At 34.4% G+C, this 27,436-nt stretch overlaps 2 protein-coding genes across 4 annotated transcripts in view; one reads left to right on the forward strand and one right to left on the reverse strand.

The window, feature by feature from the left end:
• The window catches only part of LOC117338810 (transcription termination factor 2-like), a 54,279-nt gene extending 34,893 nt beyond the window's left edge, over positions 1-19,386 (forward strand). The window contains exons 18-25 of one of the 3 annotated variants that reach the window (XM_033900162.1): positions 257-461; positions 960-1,115; positions 2,944-3,005; positions 4,195-4,431; positions 6,529-6,603; positions 7,362-7,445; positions 17,510-17,557; positions 17,624-19,386. In XM_033900162.1, coding sequence (XP_033756053.1) covers positions 257-461; positions 960-1,115; positions 2,944-3,005; positions 4,195-4,431; positions 6,529-6,603; positions 7,362-7,445; positions 17,510-17,557; positions 17,624-17,636 — 880 coding nt within the window. In that variant the 3' untranslated portion in view covers positions 17,637-19,386. Of the gene's footprint in view, positions 1-256; positions 462-959; positions 1,116-2,943; positions 3,006-4,194; positions 4,432-6,528; positions 6,604-7,361; positions 7,446-17,509 lie in introns of all 3 variants that reach the window. The other 2 variants (XM_033900163.1, XM_033900161.1) reach the window with 2 other exon arrangements.
• On the reverse strand, positions 19,380-27,116 carry LOC117338814 (protein FRA10AC1 homolog). Its single transcript, XM_033900165.1, has 13 exons — positions 27,037-27,116; positions 26,709-26,770; positions 26,380-26,466; positions 25,950-25,995; positions 25,029-25,105; positions 24,633-24,719; positions 24,142-24,226; positions 23,053-23,098; positions 22,298-22,411; positions 21,976-22,018; positions 21,174-21,277; positions 20,259-20,355; positions 19,380-19,609 (listed from the first exon to the last, which is right to left on the reverse strand). The coding sequence occupies exons 1-13, from the start codon at positions 27,061-27,063 to the stop codon at positions 19,567-19,569; spliced, it is 918 nt and encodes a 305-aa protein (XP_033756056.1). The 5' UTR covers positions 27,064-27,116; the 3' UTR covers positions 19,380-19,566.
• Between the last annotated feature and the right edge of the window lie 320 nt (positions 27,117-27,436).

A 27,436-nucleotide genomic window follows, 5' to 3' on the forward strand; every position in this document is an offset into this window, starting at 1 on the left:
ATTACTTGTAATAAATATGCCTGGTTAATTAATTAGTTAGGTTGGATGTTATAAATATGCATTGTTAATTAATTAGATAACTTTGATGATATAAATATGCATTTTTAATTATTAGTTAGCTTGAATGTTAGAAATATGCATTGTCAATTAATAAGTGAGCTTGGATGTTAGAAATATGCATTGTTAATTAATTAGTTAACTTGTATGTTAGAAATTGAAGTGTGAAATATTTGCTTTGTTTGGTTTGTCTATAAAGGTCTGTACTAAAGGAATATCTGAGAAGGCAAGATGAGAAAGAAGGCATCATTAAAGAGAATGTAAATCCGTTTAAAGACCGTGAGGATGATGGACGAGGTGATGGGGCAGCATCGCACCAGAACAAGAAGGTTGGCGCTCAACAGATTCTTGTGTTACTGCTGAGGCTGAGACAGTGCTGCAGCCACCTCAGTCTTATGAGAGATGTAAGTAGTACTATCTAGCTTTTGTTCACTAACAAGTGGAAGTTTACTTTTTTTCTCGTTTGAACTGTTGTATAATTATGTGAAAGAGGAGGGATATCATATTATTCCTTTGTCCTGTCATCATAATATTCTGTTTGTTTCCTGTCACCAATCTTTCTGTTTCCTGTCATCAATCTTTCTGTTTCCTGTCATCAATCTGTTTGTTTCCTGTCATCAATCTGTTTGTTTCCTGTCAGATTTTCAGTCAATTTTAAAGATATTTAATTCTTTGACATAAATTTTGGTCAAGATTAATTTGTAAAAGCTAAGCTGTTGAAATCAGTCAACAGTCAAATCTTGTTTATCAAAAATATACTTCCATCTCTGATCAAAAAAGGAGGAGTTGTTGGGATAGGTTGTACATTCTCTATACAGACAAATTTTGGGCATTTACAGAAAAAACTGAATCTCTGAAGCTTTTGTCTTTGTGAGGCTCACAAAAATATGTCTATATTTTAGGCATTTGATGAGGAGACAGCTGAGTCTGAAGGACTGGAATTAGACATTGCTGAACAAATGAGGGATCTAATGCTGGAAGAACCAGGCAAACCAGAGGAACCCAAGCTGATCACCAAAGCATCACCAGTGTTTGAACAGTCGTTCTTAAGCACAAAAGTATGTCACATAGAATTTATATCGTGCTAAATATATTTGTAGACGATTGAATGCATTTAATATTTGTACAGTTTTACTGTCAGTCACTGGTAGTATATACTGTAGACTTACTGTCAGTCACTGGTAGTATATACTGTAGATTTACTGTCAGTCCCTGGTAGTATATACTGTAGACTTACTGTCAGTCCCTGGTAGTATATACTGTAGATTTACTGCCAGTCCCTGGTAGTATATACTGTAGACCTACTGTCAGTCCCTGGTAGTATATACTTTAGACTTACTGTCAGTCACTGGTAGTATATACTGTAGACCTACTGTCTGTCCCTGGTAGTATATACTGTAGACTTACTGTCAGTCCCTGGTAGTATACACTTTAGACTTACTGTCAGTCCCTGGTAGTATATACTGTACACATACTGTCAGTCCCTGGTAGTATATACTGTAGACCTACTGTCTGTCCCTGGTAGTATATACTGTAGACTTACTGTCAGTCCCTGGTAGTATATACTGTAGACCTACTGTCAGTCCCTGGTAGTATATACTGTAGACCTACTGTCTGTCCCTGGTAGTATATACTGTAGACTTACTATCAGTCCCTGGTAGTATATACTGTAGACCTACTGTCTGTCCCTGGTAGTATATACTGTAGACTTACTGTCAGTCCCTGGTAGTATATACTGTAGACCTACTGTCAGTCCCTGGTAGTATATACTGTAGACCTACTGTCAGTCCCTGGTAGTATATACTGTAAACTTACTGTCAGTCCCTGGTAGTATATACTGTAGACTTATTGTCAGTCCCTGGTAGTATATACTGTAGACTTACTGTCAGTCCCTGGTAGTATATACTGTAGACTTACTGTCAGTCCCTGGTAGTATATACTGTAGACTTACTGTCAGTCACTGGTAGTATATACTGTAGACTTACTGTCAGTCCCTGGTAGTATATACTGTACACTTACTGTCAGTCCCTGGTAGTATATACTGTACACTTACTGTCAGTCCCTGGTAGTATATACTATAGACTTACTGTCAGTCCCTGGTAGTATATACTGTAGACCTACTGTCAGTCCCTGGTAGTATATACTGTAGATTTACTGTCAGTCCCTGGTAGTATATACTGTAGACTTATTGTCAGTCCCTGGTAGTATATACTGTAGACCTACTGTCAGTCCCTGGTAGTATATACTGTAGACTTATTGTCAGTCCCTGGTAGTATATACTGTAGACCTACTGTCAGTCCCTGGTAGTATATACTGTAGACTTACTGTCAGTCCCTGGTAGTATATACTGTAGACTTACTGTCAGTCCCTGGTAGTATATACTGTAGACCTACTGTCTGTCCCTGGTATACTCTACACATACTGTCTTTCCCTGGTAGTATATACTCTACACATACTGTCAGTCCCTGGTAGTATATACTGTACACATACTGTCAGTCCCTGGTAGTATATATACTGTTTGACTCTCACGTAGATTTACTGTCAGTCCCAGGTAGTATATACTGTAGACCTACTGTCAGTCCCTGGTAGTATATATACTGTTTGACTCTCACATAGATTTGCTGTCGGTATGACTATGTATCACACCTATTTCCTAAGTAATAGATACATGTTATATATGTTATGTATATTATGTAAGACTTGAACTATCATTATATCATGTAATTGTGATATAATATGTACAATGTGTTGTTATTTGACCTGAAATCATTACAATAGTATAGATTTGGTTTGGTATTGAGAGTCCTTTTTATTTGAGTGTAAATTCTCAGGCATTTGATTTATAAGAAAAATTCCCAGATATGATCAGTTCTTATTATTTTGTAGATGAAGTTCTTATTAGACAAGCTAAAAGAGATCAGAGTAGGAAAAACACAAAAACAAAAAAGGTAAGCCTCAATTGTGAGAAATTAGGCCCTTTTCTTAGACCATCCAGAGTACATAACACAATTAGCCAATCAGATTTTCAAATTATCTCTTACTGTCGTAAATCTAGTCATGTCTCCAAGAGAAAAGAAAATTTGGCTGTATGCTGGAACCTCTATATTTCAGTGTAGCCAAGATTTTCTAACAACAGATGTCGGAGAGCATGCAGAAATCATTGGCACTAAATATAAATGATAATGGCATTTACAAATACTAAAAGGATATTCTGATCTATATCATCAGGAGATTTATTATTCAACAAATAAATTACTCTTAAAAGATTTTATTATAGATTTATGTACCATTTTAATAATTTTAAGCATGCTAGGACAAAGTGAAGGGGAGCTAACTGCTATATGCCAGTGTCAGCGTGGTCGGCATCGATAGACAGCTAGCTGGTTAATGCTTTTATAAAACACTGTTGTGTCAATACAAATGAGGATACAACTTAAGTATGTGGAAGGTGTATTCCTTGTGAGATGACCTTTCAATTAGTACAGTACTACATACATTTGCTGACCTGCGCTGTGACTTTTGACCTACTTTTAAAAAACTTGAACCTTGGCCTGTGTACATGTTAACCTTACAAGATAGGGCTGTCATATTTGTCAGATATGTTTTCCTTGTGACAAGACGTTTCCATTGGTACTACATTTGCAGACCTGCTGACCTTGACTGTGACCTTTGACCTACTTTTATGAAATTAATTCCGAAATTGAACCAACTCGGCAAGCTATGTTATCTTCTGACAACACTTGTTTATTATTAACAATTCTATTGTTCTCCATACCATAAATGACTTTTTTGTGTTGAGAGGATGTAGAACTGTAACAGCCTTCCTAAGTGTACAGGTTATGTTACTGGAGTAACTCTATCCTGTTTACAGTGTAATTGTGACTTGATAACATTGTATCATGTTCACAGTGTAATTGTGACTTGATAACATTGTGTCCTGTTCACAGTGTAATTGTGACTTGATAACATTGTGTCCTGTTTACAGCGTAATTGTGACTTGATAACATTGTGTCCTGTTCACAGTGTAATTGTGACATGATAACATTCAATGATGTTCACAGTGTAATTGTGACTTGATAACATTGTGTCCTGTTTACAGTGTAATTGTGACTTGATAACATCGTGTCCTGTTCACAGTGTAATTGTGTCCCAGTGGACGAAGATGTTGGAGATCGTCGGCCTTCAGTTGGACAAACTCAACATTAAATACAGCATCATCAAAGGTAACATCCCCCCAAAGAAGCGTACAGAAGCAGTGGATGCCTTTAATTCGAGCAGCGGTGGCCCAGAGGTGATGCTGGTATCTCTACGTGCAGGAGGAGTGGGACTTAACCTTATTGGAGGCAATCACCTATTCTTATTGGATCAACATTGGTATGTCAAGGTGTACCTATGTCTAAAAGCTAAGACTAGGTACTGCCTTATATACAGAGATTTTTGTGTATTTGTTAATTATCCTTGTAGCTATTGTATTCTGTAGTATAACCTTTGCATACAGTCTGGAACTTCACCAAAAACAGAGTCCTAATTACAAATCAATTGAGGAATTTATGAGTTTTGGAACCACATATGCTAACGTATTACAGAATTTATTAGAATTTGGTGTAAACAGACACAGCTGTTTACTGACGGGTATTTGTTGTAAACAGACACAGCTGTTTACTCTGATGGGTATTTGTTGTAAAAAGACAGCTTTTTACTCTGACGGATATTTGTTGTAAACAGACAGCTGTTTACTCTGTCGGGTATTTGTTGTAAACAGACACAGCTGTTTACTCTGACAGGTATTTGTGGTAAACAGACACAGCTGTTTACTCTGACGAGTATTTGTTGTAAACAGACACAGCTGTTTACTCTGACAGGTATTTGTGGTAAACAGACACAGCTGTTTACTCTGACGAGTATTTGTTGTAAACAGACACAGCTGTTTACTCTGACAGGTATTTGTGGTAAACAGACACAGCTGTTTACTCTGATTGGTATTTGTTGTAAACAGACAGTTGTTTACTCTGACAGGTATTTGTTGTAAACAGACACAGCTGTTTACTCTGACTGGTATTTGTTGTAAACAGACAGAGCTGTTTACTGACGGGTATTTGTTGTAAACAGACACAGCTGTTTACTCTGACTGGTATTTGTTGTAAACAGACAGAGCTGTTTACTGACGGGTATTTGTTGTAAACAGACACAGCTGTTTACTCTGATGGGTATTTGTTGTAAAAAGACAGCTTTTTACTCTGACGGATATTTGTTGTAAACAGACAGCTGTTTACTCTGTCGGGTATTTGTTGTAAACAGACACAGCTGTTTACTCTGACAGGTATTTGTGGTAAACAGACACAGCTGTTTACTCTGACGAGTATTTGTTGAAAACAGACACAGCTGTATACTCTGACAGGTATTTGTGGTAAACAGACACAGCTGTTTACTCTGACGAGTATTTGTTGTAAACAGACACAGCTGTTTACTCCGACAGGTATTTGTGGTAAACAGACACAGCTGTTTACTCTGATTGGTATTTGTTGTAAACAGACAGTTGTTTACTCTGACAGGTATTTGTTGTAAACAGACACAGCTGTTTACTCTGACTGGTATTTGTTGTAAACAGACAGAGCTGTTTACTGACGGGTATTTGTTGTAAACAGACACAGCTGTTTACTCTGACTGGTATTTGTTGTAAACAGACACAGCTGTTTACTCTGATGGGTATTTGTTGTAAACAGACAGCTGTTTACTCTGACGGGTATTTGTTGTAAACAGACACAGCTGTTTACTCTGATGGGTATTTGTTGTAAACAGACACAGCTGTTTACTCTGATGGGTATTTGTTGTAAACAGACACAGCTGTTTACTCTGACGGATATTTGTTGTAAACAGACACAGCTGTTAACTCTGATGGGTATTTGTTGTAAACAGACATGTTTACTCTGACGGGTATTTCTTTGTAGACAATCGTGATGTATGTAATTCAATAACATTAATTGGTCACTGATTATTAGTCCCCTTCCGTTTGAAAAACAGGGGGACTTTAGGTTTACCCTCCGTCCGTCTGTCCTTCCGTCCGTCCGTTTGTCTGTCCGTCACGCAACAGTTGTCCGGACAACTCCTTCTAAAGTACTACTCCGATCTTAACGAAACTTGGTATACATGATCAGTATAACAAAAAACGACAAAACATTTTTAAAAAAAAAAGGGAAATAAATAGGTGCACTTCTAGCTCAGGCAGGGGACTTTGTATTGCTGTTGCAATACTATCCATCCTTGTTGATTTTAGATTACCCAAACTCATTGACCTTTTGCAATCAGTTTTCATCCATCATCATGTTTGTGTCAAACTAAAACCTGTCAGATATTGATTAAACTTTGTTTTAATCATTACTAGCAGTGTTAGTGGTGATTTCTAGTGGCAGTGTAGTTTGACATTTAATTGGTAGTGATTTCTATTAGCGTTGTTCTTTGACATTTTTATAGGAACCCTTCCCTGGAGGAACAAGCCTGTGATAGAATCCATCGTGTTGGACAGAAGAAAGATGTCTTCATACACAGGTATGAACTCACTTTAAATTATTCAAATAATAAACACAAGGCAGCATAGCTATATAAATTAAAGTGGGGAAATCCCCAAAGAACCAATGTCCATTCAGTGTAGTTTAGGAAAATGTTTGCCTTCTAGGCAACATAATTTTCCCTCTACTGGCCAGTGGTATATAAATAAACTACAAGAGATGGGGGTGCTTTATTATTTAATTAGGTTTCCTCAGTGTCTGTATGTACATAACGTTTGTCAGCGCTCCACAGCCGGCGGCTTCATTCCTTGCAGGATTTTGATCAAACTTCACATGATAAAAGACTATTATATATCCAACAAATTAGACTTTCATTTGGTTTTTGGAACAAGGTCAAGGTCACATGCTGTTTTGCATCATATACAGGCAAGAGATACAAACAGTTAACTCAGTGCTCCAGATAGCCTGCGTGAATGCGTATTTAAGCACAATTCTTTGCAAATAACGCAAGAAAAATACTCATACTTGTGTCAATAATGCAGGCAAAATCCGGATTCTTGCCTCAGACTCGGAACCCAGTTTTTAGCAGATTATTATTCAGATCACAGTAACACTTGTCTGATAAGCGTGTTATTGTAAAGCGTTTATATGATCATGAATAGTAATAAAAAGTGGCGCTTTCCGAGCGAAAACCACTAGTACTGTGGTTATAAATTTCTGCATGCGGTTTTCGCAGAAGGTAATAGAGTCTGAAAAGGACTGTATACAGTATCAATTAACGTCTGTTTACATTTACAGGTTTTTGTGTCGTGGCACAGTTGAAGAGAAGATTGTACAGTTACAGAAACGGAAACAAGCCATAGCAGATAATGTCTTGTCTGGGTATGTATCTATCACTATCTAGATAATGTCTTGTCTGGGTATGTATATATCACTGTCTATATAATGTCTTGTCTGGGTATGTATCTATCACTATCTAGATAATGTCTTGTCTGGGTATGTATCTATCACTATCTATATAATGTCTTGTCTGGGTATGTATCTATCACTATCTATATAATGTCTTGTCTGGGTATGTATCTATCACTATCTATATAATGTCTTGTCTGGGTATGTATATATCACTGTCTATATAATGTCTTGTCTGGGTATGTATCTATCACTATCTAGATAATGTCTTGTCTGGGTATGTATCTATCACTATCTATATAATGTCTTGTCTGGGTATGTATCTATCACTATCTATATAATGTCTTGTCTGGGTATGTATCTATCACTATCTATATAATGTCTTGTCTGGGTATGTATATATCACTGTCTATATAATGTCTTGTCTGGGTATGTATCTATCACTATCTAGATAATGTCTTGTCTGGGTATGTATCTATCACTGTCTAGATAATGTCTTGTCTGGGTATGTATCTATCACTATCTATATAATGTCTTGTCTGGGTATGTATATATATATCACTGTCTATATAATGTCTTGTCTGGGTATGTATCTATCAATATCTATATAATGTCTTGTCTGGGTATGTATATATCACTGTCTAGATAATGTCTTGTCTGGGTATGTATATATATATCACTATCTAGATAATGTCTTGTCTGGGTATGTATCTATCAATATCTAGATAATGTCTTGTCTGGGTATGTATCTATCACTATCTAGATAATGTCTTGTCTGGGTATGTATATATCACTGTCTATATAATGTCTTGTCTGGGTATGTATATATCACTATCTAGATAATGTCTTGTCTGGGTATGTATCTATCACTATCTAGATAATGTCTTGTCTGGGTATGTATATATCGCTATCTAGATAATGTCTTGTCTGGGTATGTATATATCACTGTCTATATAATGTCTTGTCTGGGTATGTATCTATCAATATCTAGATAATGTCTTGTCTGGGTATGTATCTATCACTATCTAGATAATGTCTTGTCTGGGTATGTATCTATCACTATCTAGATAATGTCTTGTCTGGGTATGTATCTATCACTATCTAGATAATGTCTTGTCTGGGTATGTATCTATCACTGTCTAGATAATGTCTTGTCTGGGTATGTATCTATCACTGTCTAGATAATGTCTTGTCTGGGTATGTATCTATCACTATCTAGATAATGTCTTGTCTGGGTATGTATCTATCACTATCTATATAATGTCTTGTCTGGGTACTGTATGTATCTATCACTATCTAGATAATGTCTTGTCTGGGTATGTATCTATCACTATCTAGATAATGTCTTGTCTGGGTATGTATATATCACTGTCTATATAATGTCTTGTCTGGGTATGTATCTATCACTATCTAGATAATGTCTTGTCTGGGTATGTATATATCACTATCTAGATGTCTTGTCTGGGTATGTATATATCACTATCTAGATAATGTCTTGTCTGGGTATGTATACGTATCTATCACTATCTAGATAATGTCTTGTCTGGGTATGTATATATCACTATCTATATAATGTCTTGTCTGGGTATGTATATATCACTGTCTAGATAATGTCTTGTCTGGGTATGTATCTATCACTATCTATATAATGTCTTGTCTGGGTATGTATCTATCACTGTCTATATAATGTCTTGTCTGGGTATGTATCTATCACTATCTAGATAATGTCTTGTCTGGGTATGTATCTATCACTATCTATATAATGTCTTGTCTGGGTACTGTATGTATCTATCACTATCTAGATAATGTCTTGTCTGGGTATGTATATATCACTATCTGTATATAATGTCTTGTCTGGGTATGTATCTATCACTATCTAGATAATGTCTTGTCTGGGTATGTATCTATCACTATCTAGATAATGTCTTGTCTGGGTATGTATCTATCAATATCTATATAATGTCTTGTCTGGGTATGTATCTATCAATATCTATATAATGTCTTGTCTGGGTATGTATATATCACTATCTATATAATGTCTTGTCTGGGTATGTATATATCACTATCTATATAATGTCTTGTCTGGGTATGTATATATCACTATCTAGATAATGTCTTGTCTGGGTATGTATCTATCAATATCTATATAATGTCTTGTTTGGGTATGTATTTATCACTGTCTAGATAATGTCTTGTCTGGGTATGTATCTATCACTATCTAGATAACGTCTTGTCTGGGTATGTATCCATCACTATCTAGATAATGTCTTGTCTGGGTATGTATCGTAATACTATCTAGATAATGTCTTGTCTGGGTATGTATCTATTACTATCTAGATAATGTCTTGTCTGGGTATCTATCACTATCTAGATAATGTCTTGTCTGGGTATGTATCTATCACTGTCTAGATAATGTCTTGTCTGGGTATGTATCTATCACTATCTATATAATGTCTTGTCTGGGTATGTATCTATCACTATCTAGATAATGTCTTGTCTGGGTATGTATCTATCACTATCTAGATAATGTCTTGTCTGGGTATATATCACTATCTAGATAATGTCTTGTCTGGGTATATATCACTATCTAGATAATGTCTTGTCTGGGTATATATCACTATCTATATAATGTCTTGTCTGGGTATGTATCTATCACTATCTATATAATGTCTTGTCAGGGTATGTATCTATCACTATCTAGATAATGTCTTGTCTGGGTATGTATCTATCACTATCTAGATAATGTCTTGTCTGGGTATGTATATATCACTATCTAGATAATGTCTTGTCTTGGTATGTATCTATCACTATCTAGATAATGTCTTGTCTGGGTATGTATCTATCACTATCTAGATAATGTCTTGTCTGGGTATCTATCACTATCTAGATAATGTCTTGTCTGGGTATGTATATATCACTATCTAGATAATGTCTTGTCTGGGTATGTATATATCACTATCTATATAATGTCTTGTCTGGGTATGTATCTATCACTATCTAGATAATGTCTTGTCTGGGTATGTATATATCACTATCTAGATAATGTCTTGTCTGGGTATGTATATATCACTATCTAGATAATGTCTTGTCTGGGTACTGTATGTATCTATCACTATCTAGATAATGTCTTGTCTTGGTATGTATGTATCACTATCTATATAATGTCTTGTCTGGGTATGTATGTATCACTATCTATATAATGTCTTGTCTGGGTATGTATCGTAACACTATCTAGATAATGTCTTGTCTGGGTATGTATATATCACTATCTAGATAATGTCTTGTCTGGGTATGTATATATCACTATCTAGATAATGTCTTGTCTTGGTATGTATGTATCACTATCTAGATAATGTCTTGTCTTGGTATGTATGTATCACTATCTAGATAATGTCTTGTCTGGGTATGTATATATCACTATCTAGATAATGTCTTGTCTGGGTACTGTATGTATCACTATCTAGATAATGTCTTGTCTGGGTATGTATCTATCACTATCTAGATAATGTCTTGTCTGGGTATGTATATATCACTATCTAGATAATGTCTTGTCTTGGTATGTATGTATCACTATCTAGATAATGTCTTGTCTTGGTATGTATCTATCACTATCTAGATAATGTCTTGTCTTGGTATGTATGTATCACTATCTAGATAATGTCTTGTCTGGGTATGTATCTATCACTATCTAGATAATGTCTTGTCTTGGTATGTATCTAACACTATCTAGATAATGTCTTGTCTGGGTATGTATCGTAATACTATCTAGATAATGTCTTGTCTGGGTATGTATCTATCACTATCTAGATAATGTCTTGTCTGGGTATGTATATATCACTATCTAGATAATGTCTTGTCTGGGTATGTATCTATCACTATCTAGATAATGTCTTGTCTGGGTATGTATCTATCACTATCTAGATAATGTCTTGTCTGGGTATGTATCTATCACTATCTATATAATGTCTTGTCTGGGTATGTATATATCACTGTCTAGATAATGTCTTGTCTGGGTATGTATATATCACTATCTGTATATAATGTCTTGTCTGGGTATGTATATATCACTATCTATATAATGTCTTGTCTGAGTATGTATATATCACTATCTATATAATGTCTTGTCTGGGTATGTATATATCACTGTCTATATAATGTCTTGTCTGGGTATGTATATATCACTATCTAGATAATGTCTTGTCTGGGTATGTATCTATCACTATCTAGATAATGTCTTGTCTGGGTATGTATATATCACTGTCTATATAATGTCTTGTCTGGGTATGTATCTATCACTATCTATATAATGTCTTGTCTGGGTATGTATCTATCACTATCTAGATAATGTCTTGTCTGGGTATGTATCTATCACTATCTATATAATGTCTTGTCTGGGTATGTATCTATCACTATCTGTATATAATGTCTTGTCTGGGTATGTATATATCACTATCTATATAATGTCTTGTCTGGGTATGTATATATCACTGTCTAGATAATGTCTTGTCTGGGTATGTATATATCACTGTCTAGATAATGTCTTGTCTGGGTATGTATATATCACTGTCTAGATAATGTCTTGTCTGGGTATGTATATATCACTATCTAGATAATGTCTTGTCTGGGTATGTATATATCACTGTCTAGATAATGTCTTGTCTGGGTATGTATCTATCACTATCTATATAATGTCTTGTCTGGGTATGTATCTATCACTATCTAGATAATGTCTTGTCTGGGTATGTATCTATCACTATCTATATAATGTCTTGTCTGGGTATGTATCTATCACTATCTAGATAATGTCTTGTCTGGGTATGTATATATCACTATCTAGATAATGTCTTGTCTGGGTATGTATATATCACTATCTAGATAATGTCTTGTCTGGGTATGTATCTATCACTATCTAGATATCACTATCTAGATAATGTCTTGTCTGGGTATGTATCTATCACTATCTAGATAATGTCTTGTCTGGGTATGTATACGTATCTATCACTATCTAGATAATGTCTTGTCTGGGTATGTATCTATCACTATCTATATAATGTCTTGTCTGGGTACTGTATGTATCTATCACTATCTAGATAATGTCTTGTCTGGGTATGTATATATCACTATCTATATAATGTCTTGTCTGGGTATGTATCTATCACTATCTATATAATGTCTTGTCTGGGTATGTATCTATCACTATCTAGATAATGTCTTGTCTTGGTATGTATATATCACTATCTAGATAATGTCTTGTCTGGGTATATATCACTATCTAGATAATGTCTTGTCTGAGTATATATCTATCACTGTCTATATAATGTCTTGTCTGGGTATGTATATATCACTATCTAGATAATGTCTTGTCTGGGTATGTATCTATCACTATCTAGATAATGTCTTGTCTGGGTATGTATCTATCACTATCTAGATAATGTCTTGTCTGGGTATGTATCTATCACAATCTAGATAATGTCTTGTCTGGGTATGTATCTATCACTATCTAGATAATGTCTTGTCTGGGTATGTATCTATCACTATCTATATAATGTCTTGTCTGGGTATGTATCTATCACTATCTAGATAATGTCTTGTCTGGGTATGTATATATCACTATCTAGATAATGTCTTGTCTGGGTATGTATCTATCACTATCTAGATAATGTCTTGTCTGGGTATGTATCTATCACTATCTATATAATGTCTTGTCTGGGTACTGTATGTATCTATCACTATCTAGATAATGTCTTGTCTTGGTATGTATGTATCACTATCTATATAATGTCTTGTCTGGGTATGTATCTATCACTATCTAGATAATGTCTTGTCTGGGTATGTATCTATCACTATCTAGATAATGTCTTGTCTGGGTATGTATATATCACTATCTATATAATGTCTTGTCTGGGTATGTATATATCACTATCTAGATAATTCTTTATCTGGGTATGTATATATCACTATCTATATAATGTCTTGTCTGGGTATGTATATATCACTGTCTATATAATGTCTTGTCTGGGTATGTATATATCACTATCTAGATAATGTCTTGTCTGGGTATGTATCTATCACTATCTAGATAATGTCTTGTCTGGGTATGTATCTATCACTATCTAGATAATGTCTTGTCTGGGTACTGTATGTATCTATCACTATCTAGATAATGTCTTGTCTTGGTATGTATGTATCACTATCTATATAATGTCTTGTCTGGGTATGTATCTATCACTATCTAGATAATGTCTTGTCTGGGTATGTATCTATCACTATCTAGATAATGTCTTGTCTGGGTATGTATATATCACTATCTATATAATGTCTTGTCTGGGTATGTATATATCACTATCTAGATAATGTCTTGTCTGGGTATGTATATATCACTATCTAGATAATGTCTTGTCTGGGTATGTATATATCACTATCGAGATAATGTCTTGTCTGGGTATGTATATATCACTATCTAGATAATGTCTTGTCTTGGTATGTATGTATCACTATCTATATAATGTCTTGTCTGGGTATGTATCTATCACTATCTAGATAATGTCTTGTCTTGATATGTATCTATCACTGTCTAGATAATGTCTTGTCTGGGTATGTATATATCACTGTCTAGATAATGTCTTGTCTGGATATGTATATATCACTATCTAGATAATGTCTTGTCTGGGTATGTATATATCACTATCTAGATAATGTCTTGTCTTGGTATGTATCTATCACTGTCTAGATAATGTCTTGTCTGGGTATGTACCTATCACTATCTAGATAATGTCTTGTCTGGGTATGTATATATCACTATCTTTATAATGTCTTGTCTGGGTATGTATCTATCACTATCTAGATAATGTCTTGTCTGGGTATCTATCACTTTCTAGATAATGTCTTGTCTGGGTATGTATCTATCACTATCTAGATAATGTCTTGTCTGGGTATGTATCTATCACTATCTAGATAATGTCTTGTCTGGGTATGTATCTATCACTATCTAGATAATGTCTTGTCTGGGTATGTATCTATCACTATCTAGATAATGTCTTGTCTTGGTATGTATCTATCACTATCTAGATAATGTCTTGTCTGGGTATCTATCACTTTCTAGATAATGTCTTGTCTGGGTATGTATCTATCACTATCTAGATAATGTCTTGTCTGGGTATCTATCACTTTCTAGATAATGTCTTGTCTGGGTATGTATATATCACTATCTAGATAATGTCTTGTCTGGGTATGTATATATCACTATCTATATAATGTCTTGTCTGGGTATGTATCTATCACTATCTAGATAATGTCTTGTCTGGGTATGTATATATCACTATCTAGATAATGTCTTGTCTGGGTATGTATATCACTATCTAGATAATGTCTTGTCTGGGTATGTATCTATCACTATCTAGATACTGTCTTGTCTGGGTATGTATGTATCACTATCTATATAATGTCTTGTCTGGGTATGTATCTATCACTATCTAGATAATGTCTTGTCTGGGTATGTATCTATCACTATCTAGATAATGTCTTGTCTGGGTATGTATCTATCACTATCTATATAATGTCTTGTCTGGGTACTGTATGTATCTATCACTATCTAGATAATGTCTTGTCTTGGTATGTATGTATCACTATCTATATAATGTCTTGTCTGGGTATGTATCTATCACTGTCTAGATAATGTCTTGTCTGGGTATGTATCTATCACTATCTAGATAATGTCTTGTCTGGGTATGTATCTATCACTATCTAGATAATGTCTTGTCTGGGTATGTATCTATCACTATCTAGATAATGTCTTGTCTGGGTACTGTATGTATCTATCACTATCTAGATAATGTCTTGTCTGGGTATGTATGTATCACTATCTATATAATGTCTTGTCTGGGTATGTATCTATCACTGTCTAGATAATGTCTTGTCTGGGTATGTATCTATCACTATCTAGATAATGTCTTGTCTGGGTATGTATCTATCACTATCTAGATAATGTCTTGTCTGGGTATGTATCTATCACTATCTAGATAATGTCTTGTCTGGGTATGTATCTATCATTATCTAGATAATGTCTTGTCTGGGTATGTATCACTATCTAGATAATGTCTTGTCTGGGTATGTATATACATTCTTTCATGTATCACTGTCTAGATAATGTCTTGTTTGGCTATGTATCGTAACACTATCTAGATGTCTTGTCTGGGTATGTATCTATCACTATCTAGATGTCTTGTCTGGGTATGTATCTATCACTATCTAGATGTCTTGTCTGGGTATGTATCTATCACTATCTAGATAATGTCTTGTCTAGGTATCTATCACTATGTATATAATGTCTTGTCTGGCTATGTATCGTAACACTATCTAGATAATGTCTTGTCTGGGTATGTATCCATCACTGTCTAGATAAAGTCTTGTCTGGCTATGTATCTAACACTATCTAGATAATGTCTTGTCTGGGTATGTATCTATCACTATCTAGATAATGTCTTGTCTGGCTATGTATCGTAATACTATCTAGATAATTCTTTATCTGGGTATGTATCTAGCTATCACTATCTAGATAATTCTTTATCTTGGTTTGTCATCCTTGCTCTGCGGGCTTATTCATAAACTTATTCACAACCTTCATCTCTTGACCTAAGCGTTTCAACCACCTGGAGTCAAAAATGAGGTCACTGTTATAAATGAATTTTGAACATCCTCGCTCTACTGACTTACCTGTGTAATTAATGATCCTATTTTCCTGAAACTTCATATGTTTACTCACCGCCATCAGTTTTTGTACAAGTTAATGTTTCAACCACCAGGGTCAAAATTAAGGTTATACTTATAGATTTTGACGTTATTGCTCTACCGATTTCAAAGATGATCCAATTGCCATGAAACTTCATATACTTACTCAGAACTTCATATACTTACTCAGAACTTCATATACTTACTCAGAACTTCATATACTTACTCAGAACCATCATATACTTACTCAGAACCATCATATACTTACTCAGAACTTCATATACTTACTCAGAACTTCATATACTTACTCAGAACTTCATATACTTACTCAGAACTTCATATACTTACTCAGAACTTCATATACTTACTCAGAACCATCATATACTTACTCAGAACCATCATATACTTACTCAGAACTTCATATACTTACTCAGAACCATCATCTCTTGCGCACATTTGCATTTCAACCACCTGGGATCAAATTGAGGTTATAATTACTGTCACTATAAATATATTTTTGAAGTCCATGCTCAGTAGATTGCATTATTTATCCTATTGCGCTGAAACTTCTTGCAATTACTCGCAACCAACATCTCTTGTACAAATTCAGATTTCGCCCACATGGGGTCAAATTGGAGTCCATTGTTACTATAAATAGATGTTGAACATCCTCACTCTACTGATCATGACTCCATTAATAATAAGACATTGTGATTGTCCTAAAACATAGAGTTACCCAACATCATGTTCATCATCGTCACACACTTGCTACAAAACCATGATCCCTTGAATTGATTTGAATTTTATGTTCCTGGGATCCAAAATGAGGTCACTTTTACTATAAATAGGTTTTCGACATCCTTGATCTGCCAATTTTTAGTAATCATGGTATATGTATAGTTGTTACTTGAAACTCTTATTCAAAACTATTGTCTCTTGTTATGATGTTTAGCAGTGTTTTTCTGAGCGACATTGAAATAAGATAATTTGTATGTTTTTTTGTTGGGTATTTCTCAATGTTTAATACAAACAGGATTTGTATGGCTTGAGATGTCTTGCTGTATTGTTTAAATTACTAGTAATTACCACGCATTCTTTTATGAACTACATATTGTATGGCACTTGTAATTGATTGAGTTACTAGCAAGCTTTTTATTTCTGTTAGATCGTTGTGTTAGATTTAGGAATGCAAGTGCATTTATAATGAGATAAACAATATCTGCTGTTTATGTTTAGAAGGAAAATAACTTCCACGCTGAGATTTCTTTGTAATTTGATGTCATCAACTTCTACCTTTTCTGTTGTTGTAGATCTGGTGTGTCCAAGACAAAGTTAACACTTGCAGATCTCAGAATGATATTTGGAGTGTAACTTGCAGACTTCAGAATGATATTTGGAGTGTAACTTGCAGATCTCGGGATGACATTTGGAGTGTAACTTGCAGACCTCAGAATGATATTTGGAGTGTAACTTGCAGACTTCAGAAAAAACATTTGAAGTGGAACTAAAATTTGATCTCCATATTGATATCTGTGATGGCCGTATTGGTAGAGTTGTGGCAGGATCATTGAAACCTGATGTAACAGACTTGGGCCGATATAAAACAGTTAATTTGTGAACTGCTCTGAGCAATGTTATTATCAATTAATGTGATACTCTTAATAGGTCATATCTTAGTGTTACAGATTTGGTACAATATGATGGACACACAATCATGATATAATTTAAATGCTGAACTATGTACCAACATAAAGTTTCTGCAGTAACTGATGGATATCAAGAAAAAAAATTAAGATTAATTTCTTAAATTATGATTTTATTCCTAAACTAAGATTTTTAAATGAAAAAATGTATTGTCTATAGGGTGCTTGATGACAAACAATTTGAAGCTGTGAATTCCTAAAATCCTTTCGCACAAAAATCTGTGGATGTATTGGCAACTTCAAGTGTTTATAGTGAAGTCATGTAGAGTTGATCAAATACATGTATTATTGAAGCTTGGTAAGGTCTACCATTATAATATCCACACGAGTGTGTAATATGTCGCGCATACCACTACGAAACAAACCCCTGTGCCCTGACGATGGCCTGTAATATGTCGCTCATACCACTACGAAACAAACTCCTGTGCCCTGATGATGGCCTGTGATATGTCGCTCATACCACTATGAAACAAACTCCTGTGCCCTGACGATGGCCTGTAATATGTCGCTCATACCACTACAAAACAAACTCCTGTGTCCTGACGATGGCCTGTGATATGTCGCTCATACCACTACGAAACAAACTCCTGTGCCCCGACGATGGCCTGTGATATGTCGCGCATACCACTACAAAACAATCTCCTGTGTCCTGACGATGGCCTGTAATATGTCGCGCATACCACTACGAAACAAACTCCTGTGCCCTGACGATGGCCTGTGATATGTCGCGCATACCACTACGAAACAAACTCCTGTGCCCTGACGATGGCCTGTGATATGTCGCTCATACCACTACGAAACAAACTCCTGTGCCCTGATGATGGCCTGTGATATGTCGCTCATACCACTACGAAACAAACTCCTGTGCCCTGAGGATGGCCTGTGATATGTCGCTCATACCACTACGAAACAAACTCCTGTGCCCTGACGATGGCCTGTCTAAAGCTGAAACATGTCGTCAACCAGCTATAGAAGAAAGTAGAATATACTAATTAGAACATGGCTTCAGGAGTTGAGGAGGCCCTCTTCTTGCTTTAATTGTTTACTCTGTTTTTATGATGGCTCTGTATCCACTAGGGATCCTGGAGTCTAGTACATGTACAACAACACACATATGAACTTTAATAGTAGGACATTGGTTCTTAGAGAATTTCTGTTACTGGAGATTTCCCCATATGTTTAACTCCCAATGAGTTACTTGCCGCTGTGTTCCTCAGTCAAAACAAAGTTGAATTTTAACAATGAGTCTAGAGAAGACAATTTAACTGTAAAACATGCCAAGATGGTAAAACTATTGAAACACTGCAGTGTAATGTATCAATACAGCTGTCGTGCTAACAAAGTAGTGCTGAGGCAAGGTCTATAGGTGCAAATCTTTTAACGGTGCCCAGAATAAATAAAAATACATTTTAATTGATGTCAAACAAGTGTATTTAATGTACCATATTATTTATTTTAAGAATAAAGAACTAATGAGAAGATAACACAAGATTTATTTTTTCATTTTCACTCCTTTCACTTTGTGTATACTGTATCTGTATCTTCCCATTTTATTGAGAACAACACACTTCATGTGTATAAACAAAAAAAATTTAATACTCTATAGTTCTTCATAATAAAAAAAAAAGTGCGATATTGAAGTTCTGTTGAAGAGATCTTCGTCGTCAAAGGAACATATCATTGAAGTAATCATCAAACTCTTCCTCTCTGAAACAACAGATGTAAAATATGGATTAGTGAATGTCAATCCTTCAACATTGTACACATTTTAAAAATAAAAATAAAAAAAATAATAAAAATTTAAGATATTTCGACTGAGCAATTATTTTATTAATGATCTTATTGTTTTAAATTTATTTTTTGAATGACCTTGGTTTTGGTTTGTTTAATATCCTATTAAAAATCAGGGTCATTTAAGAATGTGCCAGGTTTTGGAGGTGGAGGAAAGCTGGAGTAACCGAAGGAGAACCAGCTCCACCTGGGTTTCGAACTAGAGACCCAGAGGTGGAGGGATAGTGTTGGGACACCTTAACCACTCAGCCATCGCGGCCGATTACGAGGAACACAATTATGGTACCTGGACATTTCTAAACTACAATTACCAGAGATTACAATTTTGTTTATAATCTTGTTGTTTTAGATTATTGATATTGCTGTAGTTTAAAATAAAATATATCATTTCGGGACATAACAGTTAAAGTATAGATATTTTCTGACCAAAGCTATTTCATAGACATCAACTAGAGTTTGCTCTCGACTGTCTCTTTTGACAAATATATCTCGGTCCATCAATGTGTCTAATGTTATGAACTGAATAGGAAGATTTAATACCTGGTTACATCAAAATTTCACATACCGTGATTTCTCTTCTGTGATTTTTGCCGGTCCCGCCCAGATTGACTGACTTGGCTCTTCCGACCCTCCTGGAGGTTCTGTTGTATCAGCTCTGGACCCTGTCATAGACAACATTTAGAGATAATTCATGCATCAAATCGGGACCCTAACATTTAGAGATAATTCATGCATCAACTCTTGACCCTGTCATAGACATCATTTAGAGATAATTCATGTTTCAACTCTGGACCCTAACATTTAGAGATAATTCAGTCAGATATCATTAACTTAAGATGCTCCCTTATTTCATTACTGACCTGTCCAGCTATTTAACAACTTCTGGAAATTAAACATGATACTAACATTTTTTAAACCAGTAAAACAAATTCAGTAAAATAATATTTGAACAGGTTGAATGTTGAGATGACTTTGATTTTCACTTGCTATATAGGCCCTGGCTATCAAAGTTATATACTGTAAAAACATGAAATTTTGTTGTGGATTTACTATTAATTTCATTTATTTTGGAGATACTATACTTCTGAGAGCTGGCATACTCCTATTACTTTGTGTGGCTTTAACAGTATACAAGTTCTTATACAACCCATCGAATATAAGAGACATACATAACAATATATAAAAGATGTGTGGAAATATGAAACAAACAAGCCATGAAAGATACTACCAACAAATTAGTCTTGAAGTGTAAACTTTACTCCAACAAAAATAAATGATTTTACAGTAGACTAATTAACACTAAAACAGGCATGAGAATTTTCGGATAAAAATCTTGATTTCAGACTTTTTTCTCATGTTGGCCGTAATGTTAATTTTAATATTTCATCATAGAAAACACACTACAAATTGGGATTTCAGACGTCTTTACATTCAGCTGCTCTCATCCCTGAGTTAATATAATTTAAGATATTGTTCTTACCAACTCCAGAATGATCATGGTCTGTCTTGTGTCTCTTGACCTTGTCACTTTCTTCAGAGTTTTTGTCTTTCTTCTTTTTCTTTTTTGGTAAAATTTCTTTTTTCCTAACAACCAGAGAACAATTAAACATGCCAATGACCTTCTTTACGTTATGTATAAATTACGTGGTGAAAACAGATTTGTGAAAAGTAGAACATATTTCCCATTTTGACTTAACAGATCAGAGTCTGACTTAAAATGAACTAGAATTGTAAACCTAAGGCTGCAGACTAAATCAAACTTTATAAGGAAAATAGTTAAAGGGGCATAACTGTAAGAGAACTATAAATTTGAAACAATCAACTACTTTAGATACTGTCAGAAGATTTGTGTGTCGAGTTTCATAAAATTTGAGTGAGAGCTAATATAATTAGATTTACATTTTGGTATCATAAAAGGCCCATCACTGTCGGGGGGGAAATCCTCAATATAACATTCACCATAAATGTACGAAGTCCCGTAAAATTTGGTGTAGAGAGTATGGAGCCTTCAGGTAGAGGGACATGAAACACCCTGATTCAAGTATAACCTTCATCCCCCCACCCAAGTTTTTGAAAGTCTTCAAAGTCCATCAGCTTCAGTAAACATACCAAACCAGTCTCATTTGATGTCTATAATTATTATAGGTACGTTTGTATAGTGCATATTGCAGTAGCTGCCACTGTTGAGCTTCGCAATCAGTAATTGTTTTCTCCGATAAAATGGCAGCTTTTGAATAAGTACAAGATCCTACTGAATCACATTGTATACAGTGTATACTTACTTGTGGTGATAGTTGAGTTTGTAGGAGCAGTCTGGACATAGCCCTAAAACAATAACGATAAGTTGTATGGTATCAACAATATAGAGAACAGTGAAAGAATTGGCCATGATAATCGACGACTAAACCAACTGAGCCAAAGAAGCGTGCTCCATCTGGTGTGTGATATACAGAGTGTAGACTGTATCTAATATTTCTAGGTAATGTACAGGTAACACTACTGACATACTCCTTTAACTCAACCCTATAAAAGTAATGTTTCAGGTTTACCAGCTGTGCTGGTATATATCTATACATGCCAATTAAAGCTGTTATCTGTACTTACTTAATTTAACAAGTGCATTTTTCTTGGTGCCATGTTCTAGATATCCAAAGTTCACTTCCCAGCTCCTAAGTGCTTCTTTCTCCGGACACTTTCTACTGCCACATATAAACTGACCTGTACATCAGTAGAATTAGATACATGTATGTTACATGGAAGTGTATTTTACTCACTCCCAGTGTGAGCTGAAAACTCATAACATCAGTGAGAAGGATCAGTTAAAGGTTTAGACTTTGCTGACCAAGGGTCAGTAGTCTACACCTCCATTTCAAGCCATTTTGTGTCCTTTGTAATTTCTAATCATTTGTTTAAAAAATTTGAAACAAGTGATTGTCATTTAGATCTACTGTTGCTTGATTTTAAAAACAATGATCATAAATCACTTTATTTGTTGACAGGCCAAATGGCCTTAGATTTTATGTACCCTAGATTTGTTGGTGTGATTTTCAGTTTTACACTTTTAATTGTTAACTGCAGGCTGCATGCGAACAAATTCTCATTTGACAATGCAATGCAAGAAGAAACAAAAACCCATCAAATGCAGTGTATACAGTATCGATCATTATGTTGTGTATTGTTATTGAGCCATTCGATTTACATTTAATGAACTGGAATAAATCAACAGTTTTACATATAAACACATTTTCTAATTGTTCTATTAAAAGTAGCTATTTACGTTTTAATGATAGAAAATTCCATGGTTACATTTAAAACAGATACTGGTACAACAAGAACTTTGGACAAGAATGTAAACAAACCTTTGCCGTCTACAACTTCTTGCTCTGTACGCCACCTCATGGCGACCTGTGTGACAAAACAGAAGTTTGATCAGGAGAAAAACATGACTATATATTCCAAAATGTGATTTACATGTCGATACAGATTGATGCAACAAAATACCGCATATATTTTATCTTTATACACCCGTCATGACGGGAGCATTATGGTATGGTGTTGTCAGTCTGTCCCTCTGTCCATTCACCCACTCATCCTGCATAACTTCGGTTTGTGTGATAATTATCCCCTTCATTTTTGGACATATCTCTTTGAAAGTTTGTATACATTATAATCATGATACAATGTTGTGTTTGCCTAAAAAAATTCTGATTTGATTAGTTTTTCAAAAGTGATTGATTGCCCTTTCTTCAATTTCAGTATTTGATTTTTGTCCAGAGATCTGCATAAGTTATTAGCCTTTGTTTGTTTCTGGTATTCTAATCTTGTCTGGTGATCTCCCTCTCCAGTTTTGTTTTATCAATTTCTTTGAAACTTTGTAGGCTGTATAATCATGACATCAAGTTGTGTTAATTAGTTTGAGAAGTTGGATTACTTGTTTTCCTCAAACTGCTACTAAAGAATAAAAAAATTGAACACTGGCTTTGAAGGGAACGGTGAGATATATAGCATGTCAGCTAGCCTCTTTTTAGGTGATCCAAATCTGATAGTATGTTGTTACCCGACTCTATGTAAACCTGAATTAAGTATTTTCGACTGTTTTCCAGCAAAAATGCTAAAAAATCGTAACAAACCTGACAGTGCTCAAAAATTATTGACAGGTCAATATTTTTTATTGTTAACTAACAAGGAATACCTACACATGCCCGAATACCCAATGATTATGATGAAGCGTCTTTCTGATAGTGATTTGTAAACAGTATCTCTAGCAATGCCTAGCGATGACTGCTAATTTGAAGTTAGAAAGGTTCGAAGAAATCTCTGATCAGGGTTTGTTGTATCTAATTGAAAACAGGGATTCGGCTTATAACAAACAGAATGTCATAAAGGGAAGTGAACTATATTATTAAAGTATATGATGGTAAAAAGCATTTCATTGTTAAGTTTCTCACCTTGTTCTCTTTGTATCGGCTAAGATCTGTAATGCAGTACTCTTTGAAAAGTTTATCAAAATATTTCTTGGCCAATCGCCTTTCCCTGAAAATATACCGTTTATGTACAAATGTATATGGTTAAAGAGAGGTAAGATTGGAGAATACTAGAAAAGTCTGTAAATCATGTAGTAGTTACTAAAGGTTTATCACTGTTTGTGTAGATAAAAACATCTTTTCTTCATAATGAAGAAATTCAGAAATTTTATCAAATAATAAATGAAATACTTTTTTATAACTACTTATAATACGTAATTGAATACTTCAATTTCTTGCAAAATCTTAATCATTCAAACATTATGACTGACAGCTTAAGCCTTTGGTTGTCGGTGCAGTAATGACTTATAAGGGATAAATATGTTATCAACAGTTGAGGAAAACAATCTAAAGGTTTTAGAGTTATGTGTCTTATTTTTAATGGGGTGCCATTTGTACACAGATGTCCTTATTACCAAGTATCATCATTTTCTCCTTCGTCTTCATCCCACAAGAACTGGTGGTTCTCTCGTATCACATCAATATCTGTCTTGTCTCTGGACCTATAAGTATATAACAATTTAAGGATATTGAGACATGCATACCTGTACATTGTAGGTATATTCCAATAGAAGAATTTTTGACTGTACATTTATACATGTGATATTCATAGCAAACTTATGTTTCTGAAAACAAACTTTATATCATAAAAGAATTTTCTTTATAAGTTTCATTTGAATCTACAATTATAAATTAAGGACATGTATTGTGCTTTAAATGATGCAATAACCTGCAAAACTATTACTGTATCTTTTAATCATGATCAATTTCTGATCAGTAGATATTTTCAATTTGTAAAAGTGTGACCTTACGTGTCCCGTTTGAAGTCTTCTTTCTTCCCTCCATAATACAGCATGTAGTCATTAACAAACTTTTTATGTCTTGAAAACTATCATTAAAGCTCAGGAAAATACATACATGTTCATATGTATATCTAAGAACTTTCAATTCACATTCAAAACAGCTGGGATACATATTGACACTTTTTTTATCTTTAAAAGATTTGAGTTGCCAGCCTTTTTGGGAGTTTGAAAATTTTTCAGGGAGTTTGCAAATTTTGAAAATATATTCCTAGTAATCTAACTAGATTAAAACATACACCACAGTCATATTGTTGATAATGATTAACTGTTTGCTTAATGATCAAGAGGTTCTTGAATCCAATAAAACCTATATACATTTTCAAATGTTAAGAAATGGTAGCAAAATATTTTTAAAATAGAGCTTGTGTTCATACAGTTACAAATTGCATTCCTACCAGAGGTTTTCCAAAGAGTCAGAGATATATGAACTGCAAGTGCCTGGTACAGTAATAAACTCTACATGATTGTCCCTGCAATCAATAAATTAATGTTTCAAATTTAACTATTACTAATAATTAGAAGTTTGACCACTCTTACAGCTGTGTCATAACTGTATACTCATACCATCACTTTCTTATACAACTGACTTAAAATTTTAGATGCTGTACATTTTTGTTATTTTTTTTTTTTATTGAATTCTGAAGTGTGATCCGACAGGCTACTGAATAGTTCAATAACATATATTTAGAAGTCTATGTATCAGGTATTGTCATGTACTGAAAATACATAATTTATAGTTAATGTAACAGTTGTAACTGTACAAAATATTGTTATGATTACACTATACAGGTTGGATAACTCATAAATCTACAAGTTGCTGTAATGATGATAAGACTTCATCTGACATCGATATATTTTACGGAAGGATACAGCATCCAAGCTGACAATGTGAAATCTCTGCACTTTCGCTTCCTCTCTACAATCAGAAAAAGTGAACATGAATATATAGGAATGTGTCCACAACCTAATCCAGATAGTCACGATAAAAAAATGAAGACATTAAATCGTGTTTGTAATTCATAATTTAAACAAAAAGATGCAATTATTTCAAATGCTTGCAGCTGATTTTTGTCATTCAAGTCAATCAAAATAAATGATAATCATGTATGATTACAAAGAACATATACAATATATAATTATTAAGTTAAAAAAACATGTACCGTACATACAATGTAAATTGAAATACAGATCTACATGAACATTTTACTTTTAAATAACTTTAACTTGATTTTCCATGGAAATAATAATAGAAGATCATTTTGAATTTGAAGCTTGTATATTGTATTTCATACATATGTACCTGCTGTATTCATTTTCAGCCTCTCGTCTTTTAGGTTTTCCATCTGTAGTCCTTTTCCTTTTCTTCATCAAATTATCATCTCGTTGTCTGAAAACGTTGTACAACAATATATTAAACTAATGATGCTAAGAAGATTTTTATTACACACCATTAAATAAACCAGCACAGGCGTTTGAAGTTCTGACTGTAAATTGTGATATAATACCATATAAAAAATAAGGGTATTTACTATAAAAAAAAGAAAATAACCTTATTTATATCTCAGTTTACAGTCAGAACTTCAAACGCCTGTGAAAACACTCGGTAAGTCAAACGCGTAACAAACAAACCTTCGCCTGTCAGCTTCACTATCGTATTCAAATTCAGAGCCATAATCTCCCGCAACTTGAATCTGTGAAAAAAAAATTGAAAGTATTAAGTCTAACAACTGTATTTGCCAAACGCCCACACATACAGTGGTAACGATCGATTACACCAGAACGTTATCCGTCGAAACTGGAGACGTGTATATGTAACGAAAGAAGAAAACGCTATGTACCAAAACATGCGCGATGTATGTCAAACACCATACAAGAACTGCCACATATTCAACAAACATATTGATTTTATAACAGTTACAGCTCTCATATAATATCTCTTCTCATATCTAATGTTTACCTCGGCAAAGTCGACTCTTTCGGCCATGTTTACACCGGAAATGTAATTGAAAGTATAAACAAGTAAGGCAACCGATACAATAATCCGGATGATACACTTTGTGTCGTTGAAAACTTGGTTGAAGCTTTGAGGACTAATGGTTACATTTCAATTAATTTAAGTTAAGTTTATTTCAAGTACATAGTTAAAAAAACTCTTTACTGAACATGTGATTTAAATCTGGTTTATGCGGAAAGAAGAGAATATTTTAAATGTAAATTAACACGGTTTAGTGAAGGCCTATTGCAATGACGAGGCATATAAACGACATCAAACACTCTAACTGCCCAGTACATTGTCATCTTGTGGTTTAACCTCAAGCTGATTGCAACATAAGTGTACTGTTAGATTTTCATACAGA

This window comes from Pecten maximus, chromosome 12 (genome assembly GCF_902652985.1).
Source record: "Pecten maximus chromosome 12, xPecMax1.1, whole genome shotgun sequence".
Lineage (NCBI taxonomy): Eukaryota > Metazoa > Mollusca > Bivalvia > Pectinida > Pectinidae > Pecten > Pecten maximus.

What these genes read in the sequence shown, in the direction of transcription:
- LOC117338814 (XM_033900165.1), bottom strand. Translation starts at nt 27,063, where the DNA reads ATGGCCGAAAGAGTCGACTTTGCCGAG. An exon ending in GCTGAAAATGAATACAGCAG is followed by an intron (nt 25,996 to 26,379) that starts GTACATATGTAT and finishes TTCTGATTGTAG; the next exon opens with AGAGGAAGCGAAAGTGCAGA. An exon ending in ACATTGTCAGCTTGGATGCT is followed by an intron (nt 25,106 to 25,949) that starts GTATCCTTCCGT and finishes CTTTAATGATAG; the next exon opens with TTTTCAAGACATAAAAAGTT.